A 27998-nucleotide genomic window follows, 5' to 3' on the forward strand; every position below is an offset into this window, starting at 1 on the left:
TTATAGTCCAACAGGTTTATTTGGAAGTACTAGCTTTCATATGGCAGGATCATAAGACACAGAATTTATAGCAAAAGATCACAGTGTCATGCAATTAAAAATATTTTTGCTCAAAAAGCACACAACTTGCAGGCAGTCAATCTATGTAACAATTATAAATTCCTACTTTGGAAACAGAACCAGTCTGTCACAAGATTAGGATACAGTCAGACTCTAAACTCACACTTTCCATCCATTGTCTGAGCTGAGATGTCACTTTTTAAAAAATAAACCTTGAATTATCGCAAGAATGTGATTTAAAAGAAGTTCTGGGATTTGCATATGAATGAACCAAAACCTGGAACCCATTCTAAAAGATGAAAGACTCAACAGCAATCTAGGTTTGTTGAATATTGTTTTAATTGCACGACTGTGATCTACTACTATAAATTCTATCTTATGATTCTGCCCCACGAGTTACCTGTTAAAGGAACAGCACTCTGAAAGCTAGTACTTCCAAATAAACCTGTTGAATAATAACCTATTGTGAGATTTTTAACTTTGTCAATTCCAGTCCAACACCAGCACCTCCACATCATAGCCATAATCCTAAACCAGTGTGCATCAGAGAACAGATAATTTAAAAGCCTATTGGGAGTGTTAATAGAAATTTGATGATAATGTGGCATTTACAACAGAAGAGGAAATATTCCATTAGTTTAACAGATAGATTAGGATGAGGAAGATTTTTTTAAAAAAATACTTAATCTTCTGAATTCAGTTCAAAGAGAACTGACTCAAGTTAGGTGCAAGAATAGTCTTGCATAGAAAAAGGAGTTTGTACAAAGCAGTTAAGGGAATTCATTACCTTTGTGCAATGGCTTCAAATTGCCGAACGTCCCAGACCAGGAGTGTTTAGTTAGAAATCTCAATTGAGCAAGTCAAGGGAAAAAGTTTCCTAGCTCACAGGACTAGAACTGAAAGAAGCAATTAAATAAACATATATAGACCAGCATGCACAGGGATGATAAAGCAAACAGAATTTGGTGTCAGATAGGACACTGGCAGGAGATTTTTTAGATTATGTCAAATTTACAAAATGTGGAATAGCAGTCAGGATTGGTCAAGTTGAAAAATAATAAGGTCATGAATTAGGGTTTTGGTTGTGATAGTTGTGCCAGGCAATGTTGTGGAAATTAAGCTAAGTAATCATAATGATGATAATGAGTGTGGGTGGAAGCTTACCTTGAGGTCAAATATGGGACCAAGGTTGCAAAGTCTGGTTTCATTCCAACTGTTTTCAGGGAGAGGAATAGAGTCAGTAGTGACCCTATTTGTTGCCTTTAAACCTAATATTTTCTATGCTGGATTCCACCTCAGCTCATCCAAAGCACTCTGTCCATGTCCTTTCCACATCCTAAATTCCATCCCAATAACACCCTCACTCCAAATTCCACCAGTATTCCAAGCACAGTTCTACAAAAGTAGAAAGTGAAAAATGAATGCATTTGCGCATATGAACTAGCTGGTTTGCTTTACTGCTTTCACATTAGTTTGTGCAAGCCATGAAACACACCACTTGATGCATGTCTGAAATGCAAAAAATGAAATGGAGTGAATTATTCGAGATGTCAGACAGCCAGCAATTCTAATAAATAGAGCAATGAAGAATTAAAATTAGTCTTCTATATTGAAATGGGAGGGGAGTCAGAATGGCTACAAACTTTCTACTCTCTGCTGCTGTGGAAATGAGAGATGAGGCAGAATTGGATTTTTCTCAACTTTCAGTGTCAAAACTACAAAGATAGCTACAGAATTTAATGGAAGACTGAGGAAACAGAGTAGCAACACTCATTAGTGTTGGGAGGAAAGCACAACAAACTGTATAACATACTTGATGTCTCTAAGCAGCAGAAAATGCAGAGAGATTTTTCATAGAGTGATGGTGTTGGGGAGTAGACAGAAATTTGTTTTAGATGTTTGAAGTCATTAAAATGAATTGTATATGAATAGCTTGGTTTTCTTTCTTTTGCTCAATAAATTTGTTTGCTTATTAAAACTAAATCTGCACCTTTGTATGCTTATGTTGCAGTGTATGACTGTCTTGTTAAATCCAAAAGAAAAATATAATCTATCAACCTAAATTTTTTTCACTATTCTGACCTAAACAGTAATAACATCAGCTGGGTTCATTGCAGCTGCTACCATCTTGTGCTGGCAGAGATCTACAGGGTATGCTTGGTCTAGTCTACACAAAACGCATTGTGAAAGAGATGAGGCTGTTATTTTTATTACATCCTAAGTTAATCTCCCTCAGAATCCATACAGTCATAGCAGATAGTGCCCTCAGCAATAACCCTTTCAGACCCTTACAACGCATTAGATAGATGGGTGCAACTTCAACATTAAAACTCTACACCATTCAGGACAAAGCAGTCCACTTGAATTGCACCCATTCCACCACCTTCAACATTCACTCCAGCACTGATGTAGTGGTAGCAGTGTGTCCAATTAAAACAGCACCCTCCAATCCCACCTAAGGAGCAGAGCAATACCATCTGCTGCTGTTTTCCTTCAAGCCACTAACTTTCAAACTCAGAATATTGCTGTTGTCCCGCAGTCATTGGGTCAAAATTCTGCAAATCCATTCCTAACAGCTGTGTGCGTATACAGGCAGTCCTCGAATTGTGAATGGGCTCTGTTCTTGAGTGAATGTCAATTTGTACGCAACTTGCAACACAATACAATACAATATAAAATAGCTGCAAGAGCAAAGGTTCATGTCACATCTTTAAAACTGATAGTAATATGAGATCTTGTTCATAAGTATGAGCGTTTGTAACTCAGATACTTTCAAATTATGGTTCGCCTAAACTAGTAACACGAACTACAATGGTTCAAAAAGGTGGTTCACCTTCTAAAGGTGAATTAAGGACAAGTAAATTAATGCTAACTCAGCCAGCTGTCTCCACATCCCACGGACAAACAACTTTGAAAACACAACACAGTTATTTGTTTTGGGTGTTGGACCAGGGATAAAATGTTGGTCAGGAAACAGGAACACTCCCTTGTTCACTAAATAATGCAGATCTTTTATGCTCGTCTGTATAGGCAGACAAGACTTCAATTTCACACGCACCAAAAAGTGGCACTTCCAACATGCAGCACTCAAGGTGACTATGCAATCAACTCCGGGTCAGTTGAGAAAAGAAATCATGAATATATCACAAATTAGCTGACGGCATTTACTTGGCAATACGATTTTATCCACGTGTAGCCCATTCACTTTGAAATGTTGAAATCCTTGATTTTGACTTTGATTAAATACTATTTAATTACCAACTGTTAAAAGAGCAAATTCTTTTGTTTAACAGCTTTATGTTGGATAATTTGTAGTCATATTCTTTATTTTGTTTCTAAAATTTTAAACCATGTGATAAGTCCAATGTTATAGCATCACTAGAGGTTGAAATGGTTACTAGTATAACCTTCGTAACAGTACTTGCCTGTACCTACACCTCAAATGACAAAGACAAAGACAGTTTACTGCCATTTTCTTTTAGGATAATAAGCATTGGCCTTGCCAGCAATGCCAACATCCCATGAACAAAGAAGAAAGTTCTTGACATTCCCCGTCCCTTTCAACTTTTCGAAGGGGCTGTTTTATTTGCTGCATCCTGGTCTTCTATCTTCACCTCCAACACACTCTCCCCTTCCTAAGGTCTATTCCCATTCATAGATGTAACTCCTGTCCTTTTACCACATTCCTAGTCCTTGTCCAGGGTCCTAGAAGGCTATTTTTAGTGAAAAAGCAATTTACTTGTACTTTGGCATACTGTAATTGCTATGTACGATGCAGGTCTGCTCTCCATGGGCACAGTAAACACCGAGAGGTTGATGATTTTAGGTGAACACCTCTATTTAATCTGCAAGCATGACCATGGATTCCAGTTTTATTGCTACGATTTGTTACTCTGCTCCCATTCTAAGCTCTCCCTACACTGTTCTAATGAAGCACAACAGAAGTCTTTAAAAACTCAACACAGGAGTTCAACATCACATTATAATTGATGCTTCAATTTTATCGCATAGCAGCTTCAGGTCATATTGGCAAATACAGCTAGAATAGTCCCATCTTTTGTTTCCTTCTTATTACATTAACACTCATTTTTGCTTTGCAACACTATCCCTTCCAAAAACATCTCTTTTGTTCCTTCTTCCCCTCCCATGCTTTATTTGCCTCTAATCAATTAAAACTGTTAAATCATTAACTTCTTTCAGTTCTGATAAAAAAAGGATATTGACCTGAAAAATTAATTTGGTTTCTTTCTCTGATGCAGCCTGATCAGTTAGGTACTTCCTGTATTGTATTTTAGGTTTAGGTTCACAATTTCCACCATCCAAAGTTTTTGGTTTTCAATTAGAACAATTTACTAATAGCATAGAGTTGTGTAGAAACTAACATTATTCCATCATTATGTTAAAATCTAAAATTAAGATCTCAATGGATCTCAAAAAAAATCTCAGTTTCTAAAGTAGATAGTCAGCCTGTTACACTGTTTCATGCTACAGAATGACAAAGCAATAAAAGGAGAACCAACTTCAGGTACGGGTCAAAAATTTGTATTTTCTTCATTTGCAGAAATTCTGCTCCAAACAAAACAGTTTCAGTCCACTTGCACTTGAAAATGACTTTTAGTGATGGCTGGAACCATAACTGTAAGGGCTATCATGTTTATTTTGTGGACAAACAGTATACAGTTAAAGTGAAATCTCGAACATTCCTCAGAGTTTACAGAGGAGGTCCAGAAAGACAAATTCAAAACCAATGCTGATTTGTTGTGGTTTTACTCTTTCCTTATGCATACTGCCTCTAATGCCTTCTGAGCATCACTGATCTGTTGCTGTACTCTTTCTCGCATTGCTTCATTTGTTGCTTTCTTTAGCCTGACTTCCATCTCTTCAATAACCGCACGGTAGCCCACCACATTGTGGAAGACTCTGATTGCACGATCACCACACGAAACTAAAAATCTACTGTTGACGTCAAATGCCAAGCCAGTAATTTCCTCCCCATGCACGTTTAAAATCTCTTCCTCCTGTTTGCCCATTTTGGCATTGTGCACTGTAATGTTAAAGCCACTGGAAATAGCAACCACCCTGGCATCAGGAGAAAGCGCAATTCGGCAGGGATCAGAGACTTCGTACTTCATTGTGTACAGCAAATAGGGGTCCTGCTGCTGTTTGTACTGGACATCAGTGTCCCAGAGCTTCCAGGTGCCATCCTTAGAAATTGTTGCCATTCTGTCGAGGAAACAAATCAGAGATATGACAAAATGCCTCAACATTTGTGTTTTAACAATCCAATAAAAACTAAATTCAAGAACTTCCATACAATCATTAATAATTTGAGTAATTCAAATGTATGATTTATTCCAACTAACCAATTAATAACTATCAATTCATCAGTTAAAGTGTTTCTGTTTCCCTTTTTAATTGCTCTCATTTATTCAAACAATAAACCTATCAGCAAGATGCTCACAGGACTTCAGTCAGTCAATATTGTTCTCTATCTGCAAGAAGCAAATGGGGCAGTCAGTTAAATCCAAGAGCCACCCACCAGGTTAATGATTATCCTGGTATTACACAACATACAAACTAAAGGAAAGAGAATTGCTTAGCGCAACAATAAATCACTTTCATTCTTCCACTTGCTGGGTCTGGTCTTTGTGATCTGATTCTTTTATTCAAAGCAAAAAGAGAACCATAATGTAAAGGACTGTTGCCTAATTTACTTGGTCTATTTCAAGAGATAATTGCTCAAGAATTGTATAGGTCCAATATCAATATGCAGGTACGTTAACAATACATAAAAGGAGAACAAGATAAAAATTATTAGCCTGATTTTACAGGAAAGTTGCTAAAACAATTAGAGATGTGCTGTGGAAGATGCGCTGACTGAAAAGATTCTCAACATGAATTCTGGTAAAAAGTGAACACATTTTATCAAACTGTAGAATTGCTTTGATTAATCAGGTTAGGTTGGTGGACGTAGGTAATTTAGTTAGAATTGTATGCTTCTGTTTTTCAAAGTTTTGAGAAAGTGCCATTCATTGTCACAATAAAGACATAGTACTGTGCAATTGGTCGGAAAATCTTGAGATAAGATAGAAAACATTGCTTGCAATCTTATAGACAGAAAGTTGTTACGGTTGACAGTAGGCTTGTGTGATAACTGATAACTAGTGGAATCTCCTACGAAGCAGTCATGCGGTCACTGCTCTTCACTATCGTAGTCATTTGGTCAATAGCACTGGAAGAACTACCTGAAAGCTTGCATAAGATCCAAATACAAGTGCAAAAGTTAGAACTTCATTGAGAATAAACAATGGCAATCAAACCCAATGCAAGGGGTGAAAGCAATTGTCATTTAACATAGTATCATTCGAGGTGGGGGGACAGGGTGGGAAATGGATATATCAGGCAATGTAAATGAACAGCAAGCATTTTACACTATGGATGGCTGAAAGATTAAAGAAAGTTGAGTAGAAAGAGAACCTTGTTGCTATAGCAAATTCACAATGAGTGCTGCAAACTTTAGAGATAACATTGCTTGATCTGATACAGAACATAAACAAAACACAAAATCCAATAAGTGGTTTCATTAAATATTGCATCCAAATTTGGTCCCTTCTACTGGGAACTCGTTTATACATCTTGAAAATTAGTCGAGAGATTACTTAATTGCAGCAATCAGCACCGAGAGCCTGTTCTTTTTACTTTAGAAAAGCAGAGACATTTAAACTAATAAAGGAAGCAGATAATGTTCATTCAAATAAACTATTTGAATTAGGATAGTTAAGGAATACCAGGGAAAATATATGCAAGTTGTGTCATACACATCCAGTACTGTGTCATAAAGTGGTATACTTACAGAAGGATAAGTTATCAGCTAGTCTAGTTAACACAGTTTTGTTGCAGGGATTCAAGAGACAGCTGGTTTTGAACTGTAACTGATATGCAGCTTATAGGAAGCACATTGAGCAATGGGCTACACCATTGTGATTCACAGGTCTCCTGTTGTGATCACCTCAAAAGGAATCAAAGAAGAATTTGCCAAGTCTTCCCTGAAATTGTCTAGGATTTTTCTCCACGTTGCTCTGGTGGATTGGAGGCCATGAGGTTGTTGACAGTCAACATAGTATAAATTTTTTGAGAACTGTAGGAATTTGTACTAAAAGTGATCTCAAGGGTCATTTCCTTTCTCTGTGAATTCCCTCTCACTTGGTGTCTGCAATATTATACAACTGAACGATGTAAGTGGATATAAATAAAATCATTGAAATCTGGACAGCTGAGGTGGATGCTTTGTAAATAACACCGACTACTTCAGTAGTGTATGAGAGATGGTCATACAGAGTCTCACCTCGTGGAGTCATTGGAGAAAGCAAATGAGTATATGCCAGCTGAATGACCCTTTAGGTCAAAGGCCCTCATTACCTCCCGGAATGAGCCCGATTTAGTAAAACACACTTCCCAAACTTTCACATCTGGCGTAAAGCCACATGAAGCCACAAACCTGCAACAATGGAAATGAAACATGTCTCATTAATTGTTTTTGGAAGCCAGGTGGTAAAGTTTAACATACAAAGTTATATCTTAAATACTGGCTGCAAAGTGGCAGTTGGTCAGTCCCAACAGAGGTGTGTTCTGGCCTTCCCTGTCCCATTGCAACCAGTCTGAATGTTATCACTGCTGGCTTTTGATTACTTAAAATTAAAATGAATGACACCAACCTTCCACAAGGAGACACTGTAGCATATGCATTGTTCATCTGGTTAGTGTTAATTGTAGCCAGAACCTCTCCTTTCAAGTCCCAAATCAGAATGGTAGTGTCATTCGATGCAGACATAATGAATTTTCCTGTAATTAAGATTAAGATACAGAAACAGTTAACATATTTCACGTTATAGTTATACTGCAACAAAGAACAAGTCCCACTGCATTTCTGACATTTTTTAAAAACACTAGTCATGCAAAGTTCAAGTCTCACCATATGGCATGGGTTTGTATCTGTATTTTTCTAATACAGAATATCTACAATCAGGTCATCAGAAGGTATAGACAATGTCCCTTGAAAGGCTGTGGCAAGGGAAGTCTGGCAAGTCATCCTAGATCATAGTCACAAGTGAAGAATTTTGGAAAACAATACTCTAAATGCTTTGCTTAGAAAGACATAATGCATGCAAGTAAAAACAGGTATTTTGAGACAATAGGTAGATAAAGTGTTATTAATTTAGTGTGATGCATTCTCAAACTACAAATCATGAAGCAAATCAATAATTTAGCTCCTTATCTGATAAACATCTTGTACGTTTCAGCACATGAACAAAACAAAAAACTATGAATACCAAAGAGGCAGGCTGGCTTTTCGATTAGAGGGGAAAATGCTCCCAAACAAATGAAAATGAACAGTAGTAAATTCGGAGTCAAAGCTCACCCATCTCTGGCCAAAGTTACTGATCTCTTAGTCGACTGAAGCAAACCGCAGACGTTAGATGAACGCTAAGCAGTCATGTTGCCCTCACCTGTTTCAGCAATTCCGATGTTCACAATTGGAGCTTTGTGCTTCTTCGGGAAGTCTTCAGGTGCAGCAGTGAATGTGAATGTACCATCGTCCTTTTTGATCATTTTAAAAACACGGATTGTTTCTTCATTTGCCAGCCATGTGATGAAAGCTCTGTTGTGACAGAATTAAAAAAGAAAATCACATTAATACATTGCTAGTATCTCAACGAACAAGACTCAGGAGTGCTGCATCAGACACAGTCAAGGGTCAGACAAGCTGAATTCAGAGTAATGAGCAACCACCTATAAACTGACAAATTACACGTATTTCCACTCTCACCAAATCTGCAATTCAGGCCGAGCTAATCGGTAAGTGAGTTTCTGTTTGCTATGTACAGAACAGTAAAATAATTTTCTTCCCATAACATAAAAAAGCTAAATGCTACATCAAATAATGTATTCAAAAGTTAGCAATAACCAAAATTCTACCATCTCATCAACGTGACTGGCAGTTGATGAGATGGTAGATACTAAAGTTTCAATTGATACTATAGTTTCAATTTCCTTTTGTAAAGTTAGGGAGTTAGTATAATAAACTAGAAAATTGAAATTTTGAGTTTAAAAGTAATAAAGATTAAGTAAAATATTCATATATCTTCCCGATACTTAAGTGATGTCAGAAGGGGCATAGTTTGTTTTAAGCAGTAATTTTTAATATAGGAATGACAGGACAGCTAAAATCTATAGAATACCCATTCCGTGACATGTGGGAACTCCAAGATGCTTCCAGTGCTGGTTTTTTTTTTAAAATTTAACCTATTTTTCCTCATCAACCTGTTCAGAGCTGTTGTAACACACCTTTGAACTAGGTGTGATTTGAACCCAGGTCTCCTGGTCCAGTGGGAGGGATGCTACCAATGCGCCATAATCATTTATGAGATGTGTAACAGTTGTAGCAGCACAGGCTCCAGGTTTCAGCCATGAGATAAAGTGCTTCAAAATTATATCACAAGTCTAGAGGTATATTTACCCACGTTCAAATAAAGGGAATATGGACAAGCCAAGCAACTACAGGCCAACTGTCAGTAACTGGTTGCAAGGCTTCGAAGACCTATAGTTCAGGTCAAAATTAAGTTAAGTTATCTGGACAAATGCAATTAAAGAAAACCAACATGACATTTTTTTTTAAAAAAGGGAAATTTTATTTCAACAAAATGCTTTATCTTTTGATCAGATATAAGAGAAGGGTGACGAGGATAATTCTGTTAATATGGTATACATGCAACATGGGCTTCCATAACGTATTTGATAGAAAGCTATTGCATGCAGCACTAAAATGTTACGAGTTTATGGAATAAAAAGAGATAACAGCAAAATGGATGTGAAATTGACTAAATGATAGGAAACAGCAGCAGCTGGTGGGTGCTTTTCAGACTGAATTAAAGTGGAGCTCCCAAGCGGTTAGTGCTGGGACCCATCTTCTTACTAATGTATTGTAATAAACTGGACTTTAGTGTAGAAGGCACAATTTCAAAATTTGCAGATAATTCAAAACTTGCGTTGTGAACCTGAGAAAGATAACACTGAATTTAAAAAGGACAAAGACCAGTTGGTGAAATAAACAGAACATGGCAGATAAAATTTAATGCAGGTGTGATGAAAGGTAGAATAGATAATATATATATATATATAAAATATATATCAGAACCTCAATTATCTGAATTTTGGATTATCTGAAGGGGATCAAGGTCCTGATAGAAACATTACGTCAAAGAGCTGTTTCAACCCTGATCGCATCTTTTGTTTACGGGTACCATGACGGAAAATGAACTCGGCTCACCGAAATGCTGCTGAGAACAGTCATGGACAGTCCATGCACCGTCTCCAAATGACTGACTGCCCGCCCTCTCTTCCACCCCCCCCCCCCCCCCCCCCGCACCCCACAATGTCCCTGGAGTTCTACACAGGGGTGTACCCTAAACCCCCCTTCCCCAGATAATCTCCCCAACATTGTCCTGTATAGACCAGAGGTGGAACCTGTCAAAACGTTGCAGTAAAAAGGTGTGTGTGTGTGTGCGCGCGTGCACACACACGCACACACACACACAAAAGACAGCAACAGTCTTACTGTTGATGTACAGTCCAGCTGTCCGGGGTGGTAAGGTGGACATGGTGGAGGCAGGCTGGGGGCAGACTCACGCGCAGTGTGCCTAGTCTCCTGAACAGGGAGCAGACTTCACAGAAAACTGAGCCCCAGAGGAAATCAATTAACTGAATAATCAATTATCCAAACGAAATAGCGCCTGCCCATCTCGTTCGGATAATCAAGTTTCCTCTGAGAATATTGGATTTTAAAATGGAGGCAGATATATTTGGGCCAGTTCCATTTTGTTTTTATTTTTAAAATGGTCAGAACATCACTTGATAAACAGATACTTAAGTGCATCAATTCTTAAAATGTATGTGACTGTAGTCAAGTGCCCGGCAGAACTCCTGTAGCGTTAATGGATGGAACGTTTATACTGCTAGGTTTACAACAGATCCGGAATCCAGTACTTTTAGCTTCAGAGTTTAGAGTTTAGAGGTTCAATTAAAACAATATATCAGTTTCTCAGATGGAAAAATCATGCTTTTAGTTCAGGGTAACCAGTCAGCTTAGCCAAAAGTGCTTAAGCTTGTCGAGCTTCTAAGTTAAGAGAGCTTGGATAGAAGTAGTCATGTTGTTAGAACTGAGAAAGTTCGGCCAGGAGAACAGCAAAAGGCTCATGCCCATGGACTTGGAAAGGAAATATAAAACTCTCTCAGCAGTACAAAAGAGACACAGTTCTGCCTTCAATACTTCAATAATTCCAAAACATAATTCATCTCTGAACTCTGGAGTCCTTGGACTTGGCTTCCTGGCCTGTAACTGGATCCTCAACTTCCTTTCCTTTGAAGGCAATCAGTAAAAATAAGTGGCAACATCTCCTCCACCATAATCCTCAAAACTGGTGCCCCACATGCCTCCTATTGTACTCCTTATACACTTATGACTACATGGCCAAATTCCACTCCAACTCCTTTTTCAAGTTTGCTGACTACACCACTATTGTAGGGCAGATCTCAAACAATGACGAAACAGAATATGGGAAAGAAACTGTGCTTAGCAACATGGTGAAAAGACAACGATCTGTCCATCGATGTCAGCAAAATGAAGGAAATGGCGATTGACTTCAGGAAGTGGAGTGGAGGGCACGGTCCTGCCTACATCAACATCTCTCAGGTGGACATGATCGAGGGGTTTAAAGTTTCTGAGAGCGATGATCACCAATAACCACCTGGTTTATCCTGGATGATGCAATGGTCAAGAAAGCACAGCAACATCTCTACATCCTCAGGAGGCTAAGGAAATTAAGAATGCCCACAAGGACTCGCAATTTTTAAGAATGCACCATAGAAGACTTTCAATCTGGATGCATCAGCGTGTGGTTTAGCCATTGCTCTTCCCAAGACACCAGAAACTAGAGGGACACAAACACAGCCCAGTCCAATATGCAAACCAGCCTTCTGTCTACTGACTCCATTTATACTTCCCACTGCCTCGGGAAAGCAACCAATATAATCAAAGACCCTTCCCACTCTAGTTTTACTCTCTTGCAGAAGATATAAAAAAAGTTTGCACACACATGAACAGATTCAAGAACAGCTTCTTCTCCACTCTCAAATTTTAAATTTCACGTTGATCGCACTCTGTGCACTTTCGCCATAGCCGTAACACTTATTCTTCACTCTGTCCTATTATTCTAATGCACTTTGTATGGTATGACCGGTCTGCACTGCACACAAAACAAAAAAAACTTTTCACTACACCTAGGTACATGACAGTAATAAATCAAATCAAATCAGTGGTACTAGGAGTAAAAACAGCAGAGTCAGTAAGATAAAAGGTTAAACAGTTGAGATAGGAGTGACTTTTTTTTCTGAAATTAAGTATTTATAAAAGGATAGTGTCGAAGAACAAGTTGAAACTTTGTTTTGCTATTCATATTAAAAATCTTTGTTGTATTACATGCAGTATTGAATTCTATTGCTTTTGTCTTTCATGTGATAAATTTAATGTTTTACTACTAAAGAACATCTGTGGCCTTGTGTGAATGTTATAATGATGAACTACCATGCAATCAACTGCAAAACGTAAAAGACATGACCTATCAAGCAAGGTTTCATTCTTGACTTGTCTAATATTACCAGCAGTGAGGATCATAACAGAGTGTACAATGATTCATTTTGGTGGAAAGAACAAGGAAAAACATTTTTTAAAACAAAAAAAAGATATAATCTAACAGAGATACAGAACAAGGGTAGTGGATGTTTGTGTGCATAAATCATTGAGGGTGGCAAGATAGATGACATGCATGGTTAATAAAGAATACAGACTTTATTCGTAGGAGCCTGGAGTATAAAAGCAAGGAGGTTATGTTAAACCATAACAAAACACTGGATCAACCTTCAAAGGATTATTGGGATTCATTTCTAGATATCACACTTTAGGTAGGATGGTGAAAGCATTAGAAATGTTGCAGAAGTGATTTATTAAAATAGTTTCCAGATGAGAAACACGACTTAAAATGTTGGGAACATACTCCTTGAAGAAGTGAAGGCTGAGGGGAGATTTAACCATGGTATTCAAGAATCAATAAATGTCTAGACAAAGATGATCGGGAAGAACTGTCCTTAGTGGATAAAGAACAAGATAATTGGCAAAGGAAGCAAAGCCAACAGGAAGAAATATTTTATTGTGTAGAACAGTAAGAATTTGGAATATACTGCCCAAGAATGTGGTCGAAACAGGTTCATTTGAGGGATTCAAGAGAAAATTAAATTATCATCTGACAAGGAAGAGTGAGCAGGGTTATAGGGAGCAGGGGATGAAGAGTTGAAAAATGTGCTGGAAAAACACAGCATGCCAGGCAGCATCCGAGGAGCAGGAGAATCAACGTTTCGGGCATAAGCCCTTCTTCAGGAATGAGGCTAGTGTGCCAAGCGGGCTGAGATAAAAAGGTAGGGGGGAGAACACTGGGAATACGATAGGTGGAAGGAGGTAAGGGTGAGAGTGATAGGCCGGAGAGGGGGTAGGGGCGGAGAGGTCAGGAAGAAGATTGCAGATCAAGAGGGTGGCTAAAGAGCTTCAGGGCAGAGGAGATGACTGGGGGGTGGGGGGGGGGGGGGGGGGGGGGGGGTGTGTGTGCAGTGAGAGAGGGACTCACTGAGATCCTTGTAGAGGGAGGAGGAGAGCTTCTTCAAGGTAGGCATCCTTGCAAGAGGATTTGCAGTAGGTTAAGATCAACTAGGAGAAGGCTGAAGAGCTTCAGGGCAGAGGAGATGAAGAGGTAACAGGTCAGCTCTTCTTTCAAACAGCCACACTCATGTCAGGCCACATAGCCTCCTATTCTATAAAAATTATTTGGCTTTGTTCAAATGATTAAAAAGATCACATTTTACCTGGAGTCAGGGCTGAAGCGCACATGTGTGGCATGGTCAAGCTCAACATTAGTTCGGACACAACGATGTTCATGCTCAAGAAAATCTTTTGTACTCCAAATTCGCACTGTACGGTCATCAGCACAGGAAGCCAAGTACTTTCCATTGCTACTGAAATCCAAGCAGCTGACATTCCCACTGTGACTCTTCAAAGCAAAGTAACAAAAATCAATCAAAATACAATTACTGACAATACATTTCTCAAGTATACTTCAGGATCTTTTGATCATTCTTTGTTACATGTTACATTCAAAAATATGTGATTCCAAATGTGCTTTAACTTCATTGTACAATTTTAACAAAAGATCTGGAAATGAGAGACAATTAAGTTGCTAAAAGACCAACTTTAATGATGTTTCCTGGATTACTCACTGTAAGCTACATGCTAGTTTCTGCTCAGTAAAAACCTCATGCCTATTATTTTGGGAGTAGCTGGTGCTGGATATTTAGGAGATCCAACAGATCTTCCTTTTTTTTTTAAAAAAAGGAACTGTGCACTGCAGGATTGCTACAGAAATATAGACTTAAGCAGTCAGGTTTGAAAACCAGAAAGCCAAGAGGCAGTAATGATCATTAGAGAGCTTTTGTTTAGTTACAAATGCTGAAGTATAGATCAAAGATTTCTTCTTTGAGTCAAGTAGGATGATCCATTGATGTGGGTAGTACAACATGCGTTAATTTAAATTATTGTGCAAAGATAAACTATACAGATTGAAGTGAGTGGTGTTCTGCATGTTCATCTTACTGTGAAATAAAGCAGCTCATTTTTTGTGTAGCACCAAGTGTTCACTTGCTTCACCTTCGGATAATTTGAAGAAGTACACATGCGGATCACACGAATACCGTGTCCAGATCACAAGGGGCTATTATTGTCACACCCTGGGTTACACGATCATGCAAACAGATAGAGAGACAGAGAGAGAGCAGTGAGAGTCAACTCCCATAAATGTAAGATGCCTAGATTGCTTATGATAGAAACTGAAACCAACATATTTACAATAAACCTAAATGCAACAACTTTGAAGTTTAAAATGCATAAGCATTACCACAATGGAGCTCTTCTTGTGCTGTCACCAATGTACTTGCATAGAGTTCCTCTAGCATAGTTAAATATATATATAGTAGCTCACAGGAATTTATCCTGTATTAACATTTAAATTTATCTCCAATAACTGTTAGTTCCAAGGTCCATATTTAATATCAGACAGGCACTGCCCACATACGCAGGGTCAGTGACATCACAGAGGCGCACTAGAGGATATGGGAGAAATTATGCAAACTCATGTTCACTGTCAACTTAACAGGGCACAAAACTGCATTCCACCAGCTAGATGGGAACAATCTCAAACAGCTCACACTCAACATTGACCAGATGGTAAAGAACGTACAAATCCAGCACCTATAATTTTTCTCTGCCTGATTGTTTACACGAGACCAACACCTGACACTAACCGAATGAGAACAAGCTCACTGGGCTGACAAACATCAGATTAGAATGGAAGTAAAATTTACAGCTCATTAATGTCAGACTGGAAAAAACTTGAACAGTCTATCCTCATAAAAATAGTCTGGGCTTAGAGGGGGAAACCCTATTTCATTATTTTGTCACAGTCACACTGGAATTCTACCTGAGAATCAGAAAAAGTTGCCCAGTGGTGGACTCTTCAACCAGCAATTGAGAAAGGGTGGACATAAATTATTCATTTTTCAAACTAAAGTATACAATTGCATGAAGACATCATCCTGTACAGCAATGGCTGTTACAGAAAATGCCAAAAATACTCAGCAGGTCAGACAGTATCTGTGAAAACAACAAACCTAAAATGTTAAACAAAAACAAAACAAAAAAATAGAGGCAGAAGTTATGATCTACCTCAATATGGAATCTAGCATGCCAACAAAAAAAGGTTTTGTTACTGAAGCTTCATAGGAACATATCAGCAGACCAAGAACAGAAAGAATCAAAATGAAAACAGAGTGGAGAAGTAAAATGACAAATGATAGAAAGCTCAGAGATCATGCTTGCAAACCGAGATATCCTTCAAAGTTTGTGAGAAGATTTGTAGCTCGGGTGCTTGTTGTTGTGGTTCTGTTCGCCGAGCTGGGAATTTGTGTTGCAAATGTTTCGTCCCCTGTCAAGGTGACATCCTCAGTGCTTGGGAGCCTCCTGTGAAGCGCTTCTGTGATCTTTCTGTGAATTCACCACAAAGGTATACAGGAAAGCCACACACACAGACCAAGTCCTGAACTGCGAAAGCAACCACCGCAACACACACAAAAGAAGTTGCATCAAGACACTGTTCAAAAAAGGGCCACAACACACTGCAGTACACCAGAGCTACAAAAAGAAAGAAGAACACCTATACAATGTATTCGCCAAAAACGGATACCCGCGCAATTTCATCAACAGATGCCTAAGGGAAAGACAACAGAACAAGGACATGCCGCAACCCAAAGGACTAGCCACACTACCATACATCAAAAACATTTCTGAACTGACAGCCAGACTACTGTGTCCACTAGGACTCATAACAGCACACAAACCAACAGCCACTCTCAGAGAACAACTCACCAGGACGAAGGACTCGATACCCAGCATGAGCAAAACCAATATAGCGTACAAAATCCCATGCAAGGACTGCACAAAACACTACATAGGACAAACAGGAAGACAGCTAACGATCCGCATCCATGAACACCAACTAGCCACGAAACGACACGACCCACTATCCTTAGTAGCCACACATGCAGACGACAAGCAACATGAGTTCAACTGGGACAACACTACTAGTATAGGACAAGCCAAACAGAGAACAGCCAGGGAATTCCTAGAGGCATGGCACTCATCCACAGATTCAATCAATAAGCACATTGACCTGGACCCAATATACCGACCACTGCAACGGACAGCTGGAACTGACGACCGGAAGCGGCAGATTCAAACCACGACAAATGCCAGAGGAAAGATCACAGAAGCGCCTTCACAGGAGGCTCCCAAGCACCGAGGATGTCACCTAGACAGGGGACGAAATGTCTGCAACACAAATTCCCAGCTCGGCGAACAGAACCACAACAACAGAGATATCCTTCTTGGAGTTATTTGCTGCTTCAGTGCATCTAATTTTTTTTCTTCATTCCTTCATATTCCAATCAGATGGCTAACATTCACACTCATCTGTTTCTTTACAATACATATTTATTTTTCTTATGCCCCTTATCAGTCCCTTTGATTTTTGTACCCTGTCCCCCACCCTATCATGGACCTTCCATCTTGTTCTTCCACATTACCCTCCCTTCCACTTGCTCAAAACCTATTTCATTTCTATCTTGCCTCACATGAAACAATCTGAAACATTAGCTCAGTTTCTCCCCCTACCCCTGCTGCCTGATCAGCTGAGTATTTCCAGCAGCTTCTAACTAAAATTTCAGATTTCCAACAGCTATAGTTGTTGCTTTCGTACTAGTTGTTACAGTGGTATGCAGTCCTAAAAACATTTCAACCACACAAAAAAGGTAGAGAAGTCCAGAATTTTTTTAAAAAGTGCTCCTCTGGCATAGGTATGGAATGTTTTGTTCTCTACATGAAAGACATCGTATAAGTGCAAGCTGTTGCTGATCTACAAATATTAACTAAGATTTTATCCAGCTTTTCTCCCATCTCAGGTGCGATTCTAATTATTAACATGACTATTGAAGTACATAGTGTGGTAAAGGATTTATTGTATATAAATATGGTTCCTTACCTTTAATGAAGTAGCCAACAATGGGTGGGAAAACACATGTTGCTGCAATTTTTCTTTACGTAGACGCTGTAATTTCTGCTTCTTTGATGCTGTGTTTTTGTCACTCACTCCATTACTGACTTTACTGTCCTCTGAATAAAACAACAGATGACTTCAGTTCACTGATATTTTATAACAAGTAAGTTAAATATTTGTCTATAACCAAAAAGTATTCAACGGGGGTTCAGTTGGGGGAGGATGCTTCGTAGAATTATTGGTGGAATGTTATGCCAGCCACCCTGATAAAGTTCTGGAGACTCAGGTTTGAACCCCTGCCATGGCTGATGGTGGGATTTGAATTCAATAAAAAAAAAATCTGGAATTAAGAGTCTAATGATGATCACGAATTAATTACTGAATGTCAGGGGGGGAAAAAACCCCCATCTGATTCACTAATTTCCTTTAAGGAAGGAAACTGTCTTCCTTACTTAGCCTGGCCTACATGTGACTCCAATCCCACAACAATGTGGTTGACTCTTTACCCTCTGGACAATTAGGGTTGGGTGATAAGTGCTGGCCTAACTAGCAACATCCTCATACCATGAATGAATTAAAAAAAAATTGAATGAGCATTTTATCTGCTGATAGGCAGTAAAAGTAACAGAAGCCAAGGGAGGGACACAGGAGACACACAGGGAAGGAAGCATAGACAAAAGCCTGGGATTTCTACAGAAAATATTGGCACAAAAGATAAATACACCATATTCTCTTTAACTGATACAATCACCATATTTTTAGCTTAACAATGATAAAGTCGTCACTCATGAGTCATAGTAGACTCACTCCTTTGGCCCAAACTGGTCCATCCCAACCAAAATGTCTGCCCACACTAACCCTATTTCCCTGCACTTGGCCCACATCCTTCTAATCCTTTCCTATCCATGTAATTGTCCAAACACCTTTTAAATGTACCCACCTCAACCACTTCTGCTGGAAGCTCATTCCATATGCATAGGTTCCCTTTAATTCTCTCCCCTCCAAGCTTATACTTGATGCCCTCTAGTCCTAGATTCCCCAAGCCTGGGGAAAAGGCCAAGTACCTTCACCCTATCCCTGCCTCTCATGCTCATCATCTGTATACAATTCCCACTCAGGTCTCCTATACTCTTTAAAAAAAAAAGTCTCAGCTTGTCCAACCTCTCCCTATAACTCAGGCGATTGAGTTCAGGCAACATACTTGTAAATTTCGTCTGCACTACGTCCAGTTTAATAACATCCTTCCTATAGCAGGGTAGACAAAATTGAACACAATACTCCAAGTGCAGCCTCACTTACGCCCCATACGACTGCAACATAACTTCCCAACTTCTGGCCAGTGTGCCAAAAGTCTTCTTCACTGCCCTGTCTACCTATGATTCCACTTACAGAGAACCATGTATCTGAACTCCAAAGTCCCTCTGTTCCACTACACTCATTAAGGCCCTACCATGCACCATGAAACTCCGACCTTGATTCAACTTTCCAAAATGCAAAACCTCACACTTTTCTATATATATGACTATCATTCCCCGGCCCATCATCCAGCCAATCAATTTCTGATAACCTTCCTCACTGTCCATGATACTGCCTATTTTAGTGTCATCTGCAAACTTACTAATCATGCCTTGTACATTCTCATCCAAATCATTGATATAGATAATAAAAACAGTAACGGGCCCAAGCACCAAGCCCCGAGGCACGCCACTAGTCACAGGCCTCCAGTCCGACAAGCATCCTTCCACTACTACCTCTTGCTTACTACCACCAAGCCAATTTTGTATCCAATTTGCCAGCTTGCCCTTGATTCCACGCGATTTAATTTTCCAGAGCAGGCTACCATGTGGTACCTTATCAAAGGCCTTAATGGAATCCATATTGCCTACGTCTACTGTCCTGTCCTCAACCACCTTCTTGGTCACTCTACCAAAGAACTCTGACAAATTTGTGACACATGATCTCCCATGTACAAAGCCATGCTGACTATTCCTAATCAAACCCTGTCTTTACAAATGCATGTATATCTTATCCCTCAATTTTCTCAAATAACTTACCCACCACAGATGCTTACTGCTCTGTAGTTCCCAAGCTTTTCTTTGCAGCACTTCTTAATGGCACAACATTTGCTACCCTCCAGTCTTCCAGGACCTCAACAATGGCTAACGATGATGTAAAAACATCAGCCAGGGCCCTTGCAATTTCTTCTGTAGCCTCTTGCAGTGTTCTTGGATATATCTGGTCAGACCAGGAGTTTTAACAACCTTCATACATTCTAATATGCCCAACACCTCCTCCACTCTGTTATGGACTGACCCCAAGATATCACCATTAACTTCCTCAAATTCCCAAGTCTTCATGTTTTTCTCCATGGAAAACACAAAGGAGAAATATTAATTGAGGACCTCATCAATCTCCTGCAGTTCTACAAATAAATGTCCACTTTGGCCCTTGAGGGGCCCTATTCTCTCTACAAGGATTCTCTTTCCTTGAAAATACTTAAAAACAACCTCTTTGGATTTACCATAATCTTCTCAGCCAAGGCTATAGCGTGCCCCCTTTCTGCCCTCCAGATTTACTTCTTCAGTCAACTCCTCTATTCCCTGTGTACCTCCACCCTTGATCTCAGCTGCCTGTACCTGAGCCATGTCTTCTCCTTTTATCTGGTCAAAGCCTCAATATCTCATTATCCAAGGTTTCCTATTCCTGCCAACCTTGCCCTTCACTCTCACGGGAAAAATATAGACCTTAAACTCTAGCTATCTCACTTTTAAAAGCCTCCCATATGCCAAAGGTTCCTTTGCCTGTTAATAAACTACTCCTATCAACCCCTGCAAACTTGTGTCTAATTCCGTCAAAATTCATCTTGCCCCAATTTACATCATGAACCTGTGGGCCAGTTTTGTCCCTCTTCATAACTATTTTAAAATTAATAGAACTATAGTCACTGGTCCCAAAGTCCTCTCCCACCGTCACTTCAGTCACCTGCCCTATTACCCAAAAGTAGATTGAGTTTTGCCCCTTCCTGAGTGGGACCCTCTATACACTGCTCAAGAAAAAAAAACTTTCCTGAACACACTTAACAAATTCCACCCCATCTAAGCCCTGAATGCTCTGGCAGTCCCACTCTTAAAATCTCCTATGACAAACCTACTGCTCCTGCAAGTCTCCCCAGTTCTCTGCATATTTGTTCCTCCAATTCCCATTGGCTATTTGGGGGCTACAGTACAACCTCAATAATGTTACCACCCCCTTCTTATTTCTTGGCTCCTCCGATAAAGCTTCATTGGATGATCCTGCAGTTACTGCATCTCTGACTACTGCTGTGATAATTGCCTTAATCAAAAATGCAACTCCCCCTCCCCTCCTTCCACCACCTCAGTCCCACCCAAAGCACCTGTACCCTGGCACATCAAGTTGCCAGTCCTGTCCTTCCCTTAGCCATGTTTCTGTAATGGCTATAATATCCCAGTCTCATGTACCTATCCACGCCCTGAGTTCATCAACCTTACCTGTCAGCCCTCATGCATTGAAATAAATGCATTTTAATCCAGGAGGCATTCCTTACTCCCTGACGTGTTCCAGCCTGACCTGTCTCTTCAACTTACTATTTCTGACTACTGTATCTCCTTCAGCCTCACAGGTGCCTCCCTGCCAATCTAGTTTAAACATTCCCTTGCAGCACTAGGAAAACTGGTCGCCAAGATATTGGTCGCCCTGCACTCCAGGTGCAACTACCCCTCTTCAACAGGTCACCTCTGCCCCAGAAAAGATCCCAATGATCTAAATCTGAATCCCGGCTCCCTGCACCAATTCTTTAGCTACGCATTCATCTGCCATTTCCTATTATTCTTACCCTCACCAGCATGTGGCTCTGGAAATAATGACATCTGGCTGCTCACCCTCCACCTTGAGAATTTTCTGCAGCTGCTCTGAGACATCCCAGATCCTGGAACCCCAGAGGAAACACACCTTCCTGAATTCCAGTTTTCAGCCACAGAATCTCCTGCCTGTCCCCCCCTAACTATCGAGTCTCCTATCACTAAGGTCCTGTTTACCTTTACCCTTTCCTGCTGTGACCCAGAGTCAGTCGTAGTACCACAGACCTGGTTACTGCTGCTCTTAGCTTTTTTAAAAAGGTGCTCAATCTTTAATCCATTGACTGTTGGGTTTCGAACATACAAACAAAATGCAAATATTCAAATCAGTAAAAACAGACACAAAGTAAGAGATCGGGGCATGCACAGAAGGGCAGACAAAAGACAAATGTACACTTCTAGGTGTCACAATATACCACATTTAGTGCCCAAGAGAAAACTTAAAACGTCATAAACTAGTGCAGCTAAAAATGAATTATTCTCAACACTATAAAATGCTGTAACATCTGTGTCCACTTACTAGAGACACATCACTAGCAAGCTAAATTCAATATTGCATCCTCTCCCCATCCAGCTCGGTCAAGCTTCAGATTTCCATACCATAGTGGCAGTAGGTCAAAGCATACCTCATGTTCTAGAAAACACTGACATCACCACTGCAGTGTCACCAAACTCCATAACCAAACAGCAAGACCACAATCAGTGACACCTACTAAATAAGAACATCCGGTAGCCATTATTGAGCCTGCTCCATCATTAGCTTAGATCATGGTTGATCACCTACCTCAACATCACTTTCCCACACTCTCTACATATACATTAATGCCAACAGCCTCTAGAAATCTACTCATTTCTGTTTAGAACTTACTAAACAATTGAGTTTCCACACCCCTTCAAATAATTTTCCACCTCCTGAGTGAAGAAATTTCTCCTCATCTCAATATTAAATAGCTTACTCTTTATCCTGTGATTATGTCCCATGGTTCTAGACTCACCAGTCAGGGGAAAGACCTCATCTCACCCTGGAAAAATTTTGCAAATTTCATAACAGATGACCTTTTTGAAACTTTAAGAAATGTGGCCAGTTTCCTCAATTCCTCCTCACAAAACAACCTCACCACCCCAGAAATTAATCTGCTAAACCGATTTGCCTAATACTGCTAGATACTTGATAGTTAACATCATCTGATAAATTGCATAGAATTCTGATGTGCAATACTGGTTAAGCCTATTGTTAATTGCTCCAAGTGATGTTGCAACCTCTTTAAAAATGTAGCATGCAATCACATCACAACAGACAGTTACTTACATGAAGATTCCTATCGTAGGTTTTTAAATCAAGCAGTTACCATGTTAAATGTTGATATAAAAATCAATTACAATTGCAACAGGAAGTAAGTTTGGCTAATACAATGTGAAACCATATAAAAGCATACATGTATCCAGACAAATACTTTTGCTCCCACTGCCTTATTTGGTTGAAATTGTGCAGAGGAGTTAGGAACATTTCTCCAGGGAAAGAAGCAACGTCAGGAGGACTGCGGTGGAGGGTCAGACTGTGATGGCCTTTGTCGTAATCTGTGCTCAGAGACAGAGGTCATGGGCTCAAGCTGAATTCCAATAGCGAGGCCAACAATTCTGCACAGTAGAGGGAATGTTATATTTTGAGAGCTGCCAACTTTCAGATGAGATGTTTAAGCTGAGGTGCAGTTTTCATGTGTGTGTAAGAAACACCCTGCACTCTGGAAGCTTGTTAGTTCTCCTTGCATTCTAAATAGTATCTTAGTCTTGAATCAGCAGTATTAAAAAAACCAAAAAAATTAACTTTTCTTAAAACAAAAAGTCATGAACACATCCTAGCAGAACAGTGGAGATGAAAATCCCAGAGATATTATGTTGTAACTCTATAAGCAATCAGATGATGGTGGGGAGAAAACAGGGCAAATTGCATTAAATTGTATTTGATAAATTAGGAAGATTCTGCTAAATGTATTCATTAAAACTGGTCAAACGATCTTCATTAATGACTGCTGAATTACCTGACCTCCCCTTCCTTGTGGGAAGTTACAAACTTTCAGACCAATATGTCCACATCGCCCATGCTTCCCAAACTAAACTAAACGCAACATGACATTCCAACTCCTATACTCAAACCTCCGATCAATGAGGGCAAGCTTGCCAAACACCTTTTTCACCATTTGTCTACTTGTGACACCACATTCAAGGAACTATGTTTTTGAAACCCTAGATCTCTGTTCGACAATACTACCCAGGGTCTAGATTAGAGCGATGCTGGAAAAGCACAGCAGGTCAGGCAATATCCGAGAAGCAGGTAAATCAACGTTTCGGGCAAAAGCCCTTCATCAGGAATGATGGCAGGGAGCCTCCAGGGAGGAGAGATAAATGGGGGAGCTGGGGAGAAGGTAACCACTGTCACTCCCTCACCACCTGATGCCTGGAGGAAGAACGCTTTATCTTCCACCTCGGGACACTTCAATCTCAGGGCATCAATGTTTCCTCATTTCCCCTCTCTCACCTTACCCCAGTTCCAACCTTCCAGCTCAGCACCACCCTCATGATCTGTCCTACCTACCAATCTTCCTTCCCACCTATCTGCTCCACCCTCCTCTCTGACCTATCATCTTCATCCCCACCTCCAAACACCTATTGTTGCCTTGGTTACCTTCTCCCCAGCCCCACCCCCCTCCCATTTATCTGTCCACCCCAGAGGCTCCCTGCCTTCAGTCCTGATGAAGGGCTTTTGTCCGAAAGGTCAATTTACCTGCTCCTCGGATTCTGCCTGACTTGCTGTGCTTTTCCAGCACCACTCTAATCGAGACACTGATCTCCAGCATCTTCAGTCCTCACTTTTGCCTAATATTACCCAGGGCCCTACCATTAACTGTGTAAGTCCTGCCCTGTCTTTGTCTTAGTCTTACCAAAATGCAACATCTCACATTTTTCTAAATTAAACTCCACTGCCACTCCTCGGCCCATTGACCCAGCTGATCAAGATGCTGTTGTACCTTTTGATAACCTTCTTCGTTGCCACTATACCACCAACTTTGGTGTCATCCACAAACTAATCATGCTTCTCATCGAAAGTGTTTATGTAAATGACAAATAACAGTGGATCCAACACCAATCCCTGCATAACACCACTAGTCACATGCTTTCAGTATGAGAAACAACCCTTTACCACTATCATGTGTCCTACCATCAAGCCAATTTTGTTTTTGTGTAAATATAAAAATACTGCCAACACAATTTGGCTTAACCATTTGGGGATGGAAGTAAAAGGCTGAATTACAGCAGGTTATTCCCCTTTATATCAGACCTACCATGCTGAGTGTTATGGACCAGGCCAGACTCCCTCAAAACATTTTAAGGTGGTAGCCAGAATCTAACTTTTCCAGTTGTTTTAAGCAGATGTAAGGTGAATATTTCACGAGTGACCCAGTTGGTCAATCCACTAGTTTTTAAACAAAACAGAATTTGTTTACACACAAGCAAAAGACAATGGACACGAAAAATGCAACTTAGCAAAGAACTGTTCCGATTCCTTGCGACATCCCATAAATATATCCCTTAGCAAAAAGGTTAATTCAAACCCAGGTTTTCACAGGAGAGGGGATCAGCATGGAGCTGTTTGTTTGGGAGCCCAGCTAAAACTAATCCAAAACTAGAAAAACCCTGAACTGGGAGAATTGGCTACTCCCATTTCATTGTACAAGTGTTTTTAAGAAACCTGAAAGCCTTTTCTGATTGCTGACATCTGTTAGCCATGACCATAGTAGCCAGTTCAGACATTTCAGCACCTCTGCCTTTACAACACCTCTCGAAAAAAACTAAGTACAAAATAACCTCGTTAAAGGAGCACCAATGTCACAGAGTCACTTCAGTATAGCAATGGGATGAGGTGGCAAGGCAACAGATACTGATGGAAACACTCAACAGAGCAGATCACACCAGAACATTTCCAAGAAAACCCTAGGGTAATATCCAGAGGTTAGCGTGCAAGTGGTCAATGGAGGGAAGAGAAACTCCAGAGGGAGAAGGTGGAAGCAGATCAGTAATTCAGTCAGGTATGTATGACAGAGAATTCTTTCAAGAGATAACATGCTGGGATGAGTAATGAGCAGTTTCAGGTCTGCTTAAAGTAAGTGTAGGAATCTTGGCAGCAGTAGATAGCTTTGGGCCAGTGAATTCTATAACAGTTTATCATGAGGTTTTGCCTGTGCTTGTGTCTGAGTTGAGTAACTGTTGTAGATTACTGTTGCCAGGGTTGGAGGATTTGACCGACAGGGAGAGGCTGAATAGGCTTGGGCTGTTTTCCATGGAGGCTCAGAGGCTGAGGGGTAACCTTTTCGAGGTTTATAAAATCATGAGGGGCATAGATAGAGTAAATATACAAGGTTTTTTCCCTGGGATAGGGGAGTCCGGAACTCGAGGGCATAGTTTTGGTGTGAGGGGAAAGATTTAAAAGGCACATAAGGGGCAACATTTTCACACAGAGGGTGGCCCATAATTGGAATGAGTCACCAGTGGAAGTGGAGGCTGATACAGTTACAGCATTTAAAAAGCATCTGGTTGTGTAAATGAATAGGGAGGCTTTAGAGGGATATGGGGGTCAAGATTAGAATGGTGCTGGAAAAGCATAGCAAGTCAGGCAGCATCCAGGGAGCAGGAAAAGCGACATTTCAGACAAAAGCCCTTCATCAGGAATGAGATAGGGAGCCTCCAGGGTGGAAAGATAAATAGGAAGGGGGTGGGGTTGGGGAGGAGGTAGCTAAGAGTGCAATAGGTGAGTGGAGATGGGGATGAAGGTAATAGGTGAGAGAGGAGGGTAGAGCAGATAGATGGGAAGGAAGATTGGCAAGTAGGACAAGTCATGAGGATGGTGCTGAGCTGGCAGGTTGGAACTGGGGTAAGGCAGGGGGAGGAGAAATGTGGAAACTGGTGACATCCACATTGATACCCTGGGGTTGAAGTGTTCTGAGGCAGAAGATGAGGCATTCTTCCTTCAGGCGTTAGGTGAGGGAATGATGGTGGAGGTGGTACAGGACCTGCATTTCCTCAGCAGAGTGGGAGGGGGAGTTGAAATGTTTGGCCACAGGGCAGTGGGGTTGATGGATGCAGGTGTCCCAGAGATGTTTCCTAAATGGCTCTGTGAGATGGCATCCAGTCTCCCGAACGCATAGGAGACCGTATCAGGAGCAACAGATACAATAGATGACATTGGTGGATGTGCAGACAAAACTTTGGATGTGGAAGGCTCCTTTGGGGCCCTGGATGGAGGTGAGGGGGGAGGTGTAGGCACAGGTTTTGCACTTTCTGTGTGGTGGCAGGGGAAGGTGCCAAGAGGGTGGGCTGTTGGGAGGAATGGACTTTGCAGAAAGCGGATAGGGGTGGGAAGGGAAATATATCCCTGGTGGTGGGGTCCATTCTTAGGTGGCAGAAATGTCAACAGATACTCTAATCTTGACTCTGATCTCCAGTCCTCACTTTCACTTTGGAGTGATATGGGTCAAGTGCTGGCAAATGGGCCTAGATTAGATTAGGATATCTGGTTGGCATGGTGAAAGTGAGTACTGCAGATGCTGGAGATGAGAGTCAAGATTAAAATAGTCCTGGAAAAGCACAACAGGAAAATCGATGTTTTGGACCAACGCCCTGAAGAAGGGTTATTGGCTAAACGTCGATTTTCCTGCTCCTCGGATGCTGCCTGACCTATTTGGTCGGCATAGACAAGATGGACCGAAGTGTCTGTTTCCGTACTGTACATCTCTCTGACTCTAATATTCTGTACTGAGTGAGTGAGTGACTGCAGTGTGGCTGTGCCTATGTGGACCCTGACACATCATGAAAGGAGCTCGCTGGGAACTCCGCCAGCCAGCAGGAGGCGCTGACAGCAGCAAGGCGGCGGCCTGTGCGAAGGATTCAACTCGCTCGCTCGGTTCTTCAATCCCCGATCCACTCCTTACCCTCAACGATGCTGCCTTCCTGCGGTAAACTCTTTCGCGATCCGGTCACCGCCGCCGAGATGAAGTAAATGAGCGCCCCAAGGAGCAGGGAGACGGCAATGATAGCGAACGGCTCCATGCGATATCGTCCCCACCCCCACCTCGCCTACCGGAACGTCAGCGCGCATGCCGGGAGGTGGAGCCAGGGCGCACGTGACAGTGACGTCTCAGTGCATGCGACGTGTTTGGGCTCTGCAGCTACTTTTAATTGCACGTCCACGTGGATTAAGATAGTATTGCAGAAAGACATTGCAGAATAGGCACACATGTGGTCA

The 27998-nt window shown here is 40.8% G+C and overlaps 1 protein-coding gene across 3 annotated transcripts; it reads right to left on the reverse strand.

Moving 5' to 3' along the window:
* tbl2 (transducin beta like 2) lies at positions 1-27863 on the reverse strand. Of its 3 annotated transcripts, none has more exons than XM_072589533.1 (7): positions 27685-27863; positions 17811-17941; positions 14029-14213; positions 8568-8719; positions 7776-7902; positions 7406-7558; positions 1-5283 (listed from the first exon to the last, which is right to left on the reverse strand). In XM_072589533.1, exons 1-7 carry the CDS (start codon positions 27800-27802, stop codon positions 4827-4829), a joined length of 1323 nt encoding a protein of 440 aa, XP_072445634.1. In that variant the 5' UTR covers positions 27803-27863; the 3' UTR covers positions 1-4826. The 3 variants fall into 3 exon arrangements, with proteins under 3 accessions (XP_072445634.1, XP_072445636.1, XP_072445635.1); XM_072589535.1 differs by lacking the exon at positions 27685-27863 and adding an exon at positions 14867-14946 and having other exon boundaries at positions 17811-17921; XM_072589534.1 differs by lacking the exon at positions 27685-27863 and adding an exon at positions 14813-14946 and having other exon boundaries at positions 17811-17921.
* Between the last annotated feature and the right edge of the window lie 135 nt (positions 27864-27998).

The sequence above is a fragment of the Chiloscyllium punctatum genome, chromosome 19 (assembly GCF_047496795.1).
Source record: "Chiloscyllium punctatum isolate Juve2018m chromosome 19, sChiPun1.3, whole genome shotgun sequence".
In the NCBI taxonomy this organism is placed as follows: Eukaryota; Metazoa; Chordata; class Chondrichthyes; order Orectolobiformes; family Hemiscylliidae; genus Chiloscyllium; species Chiloscyllium punctatum.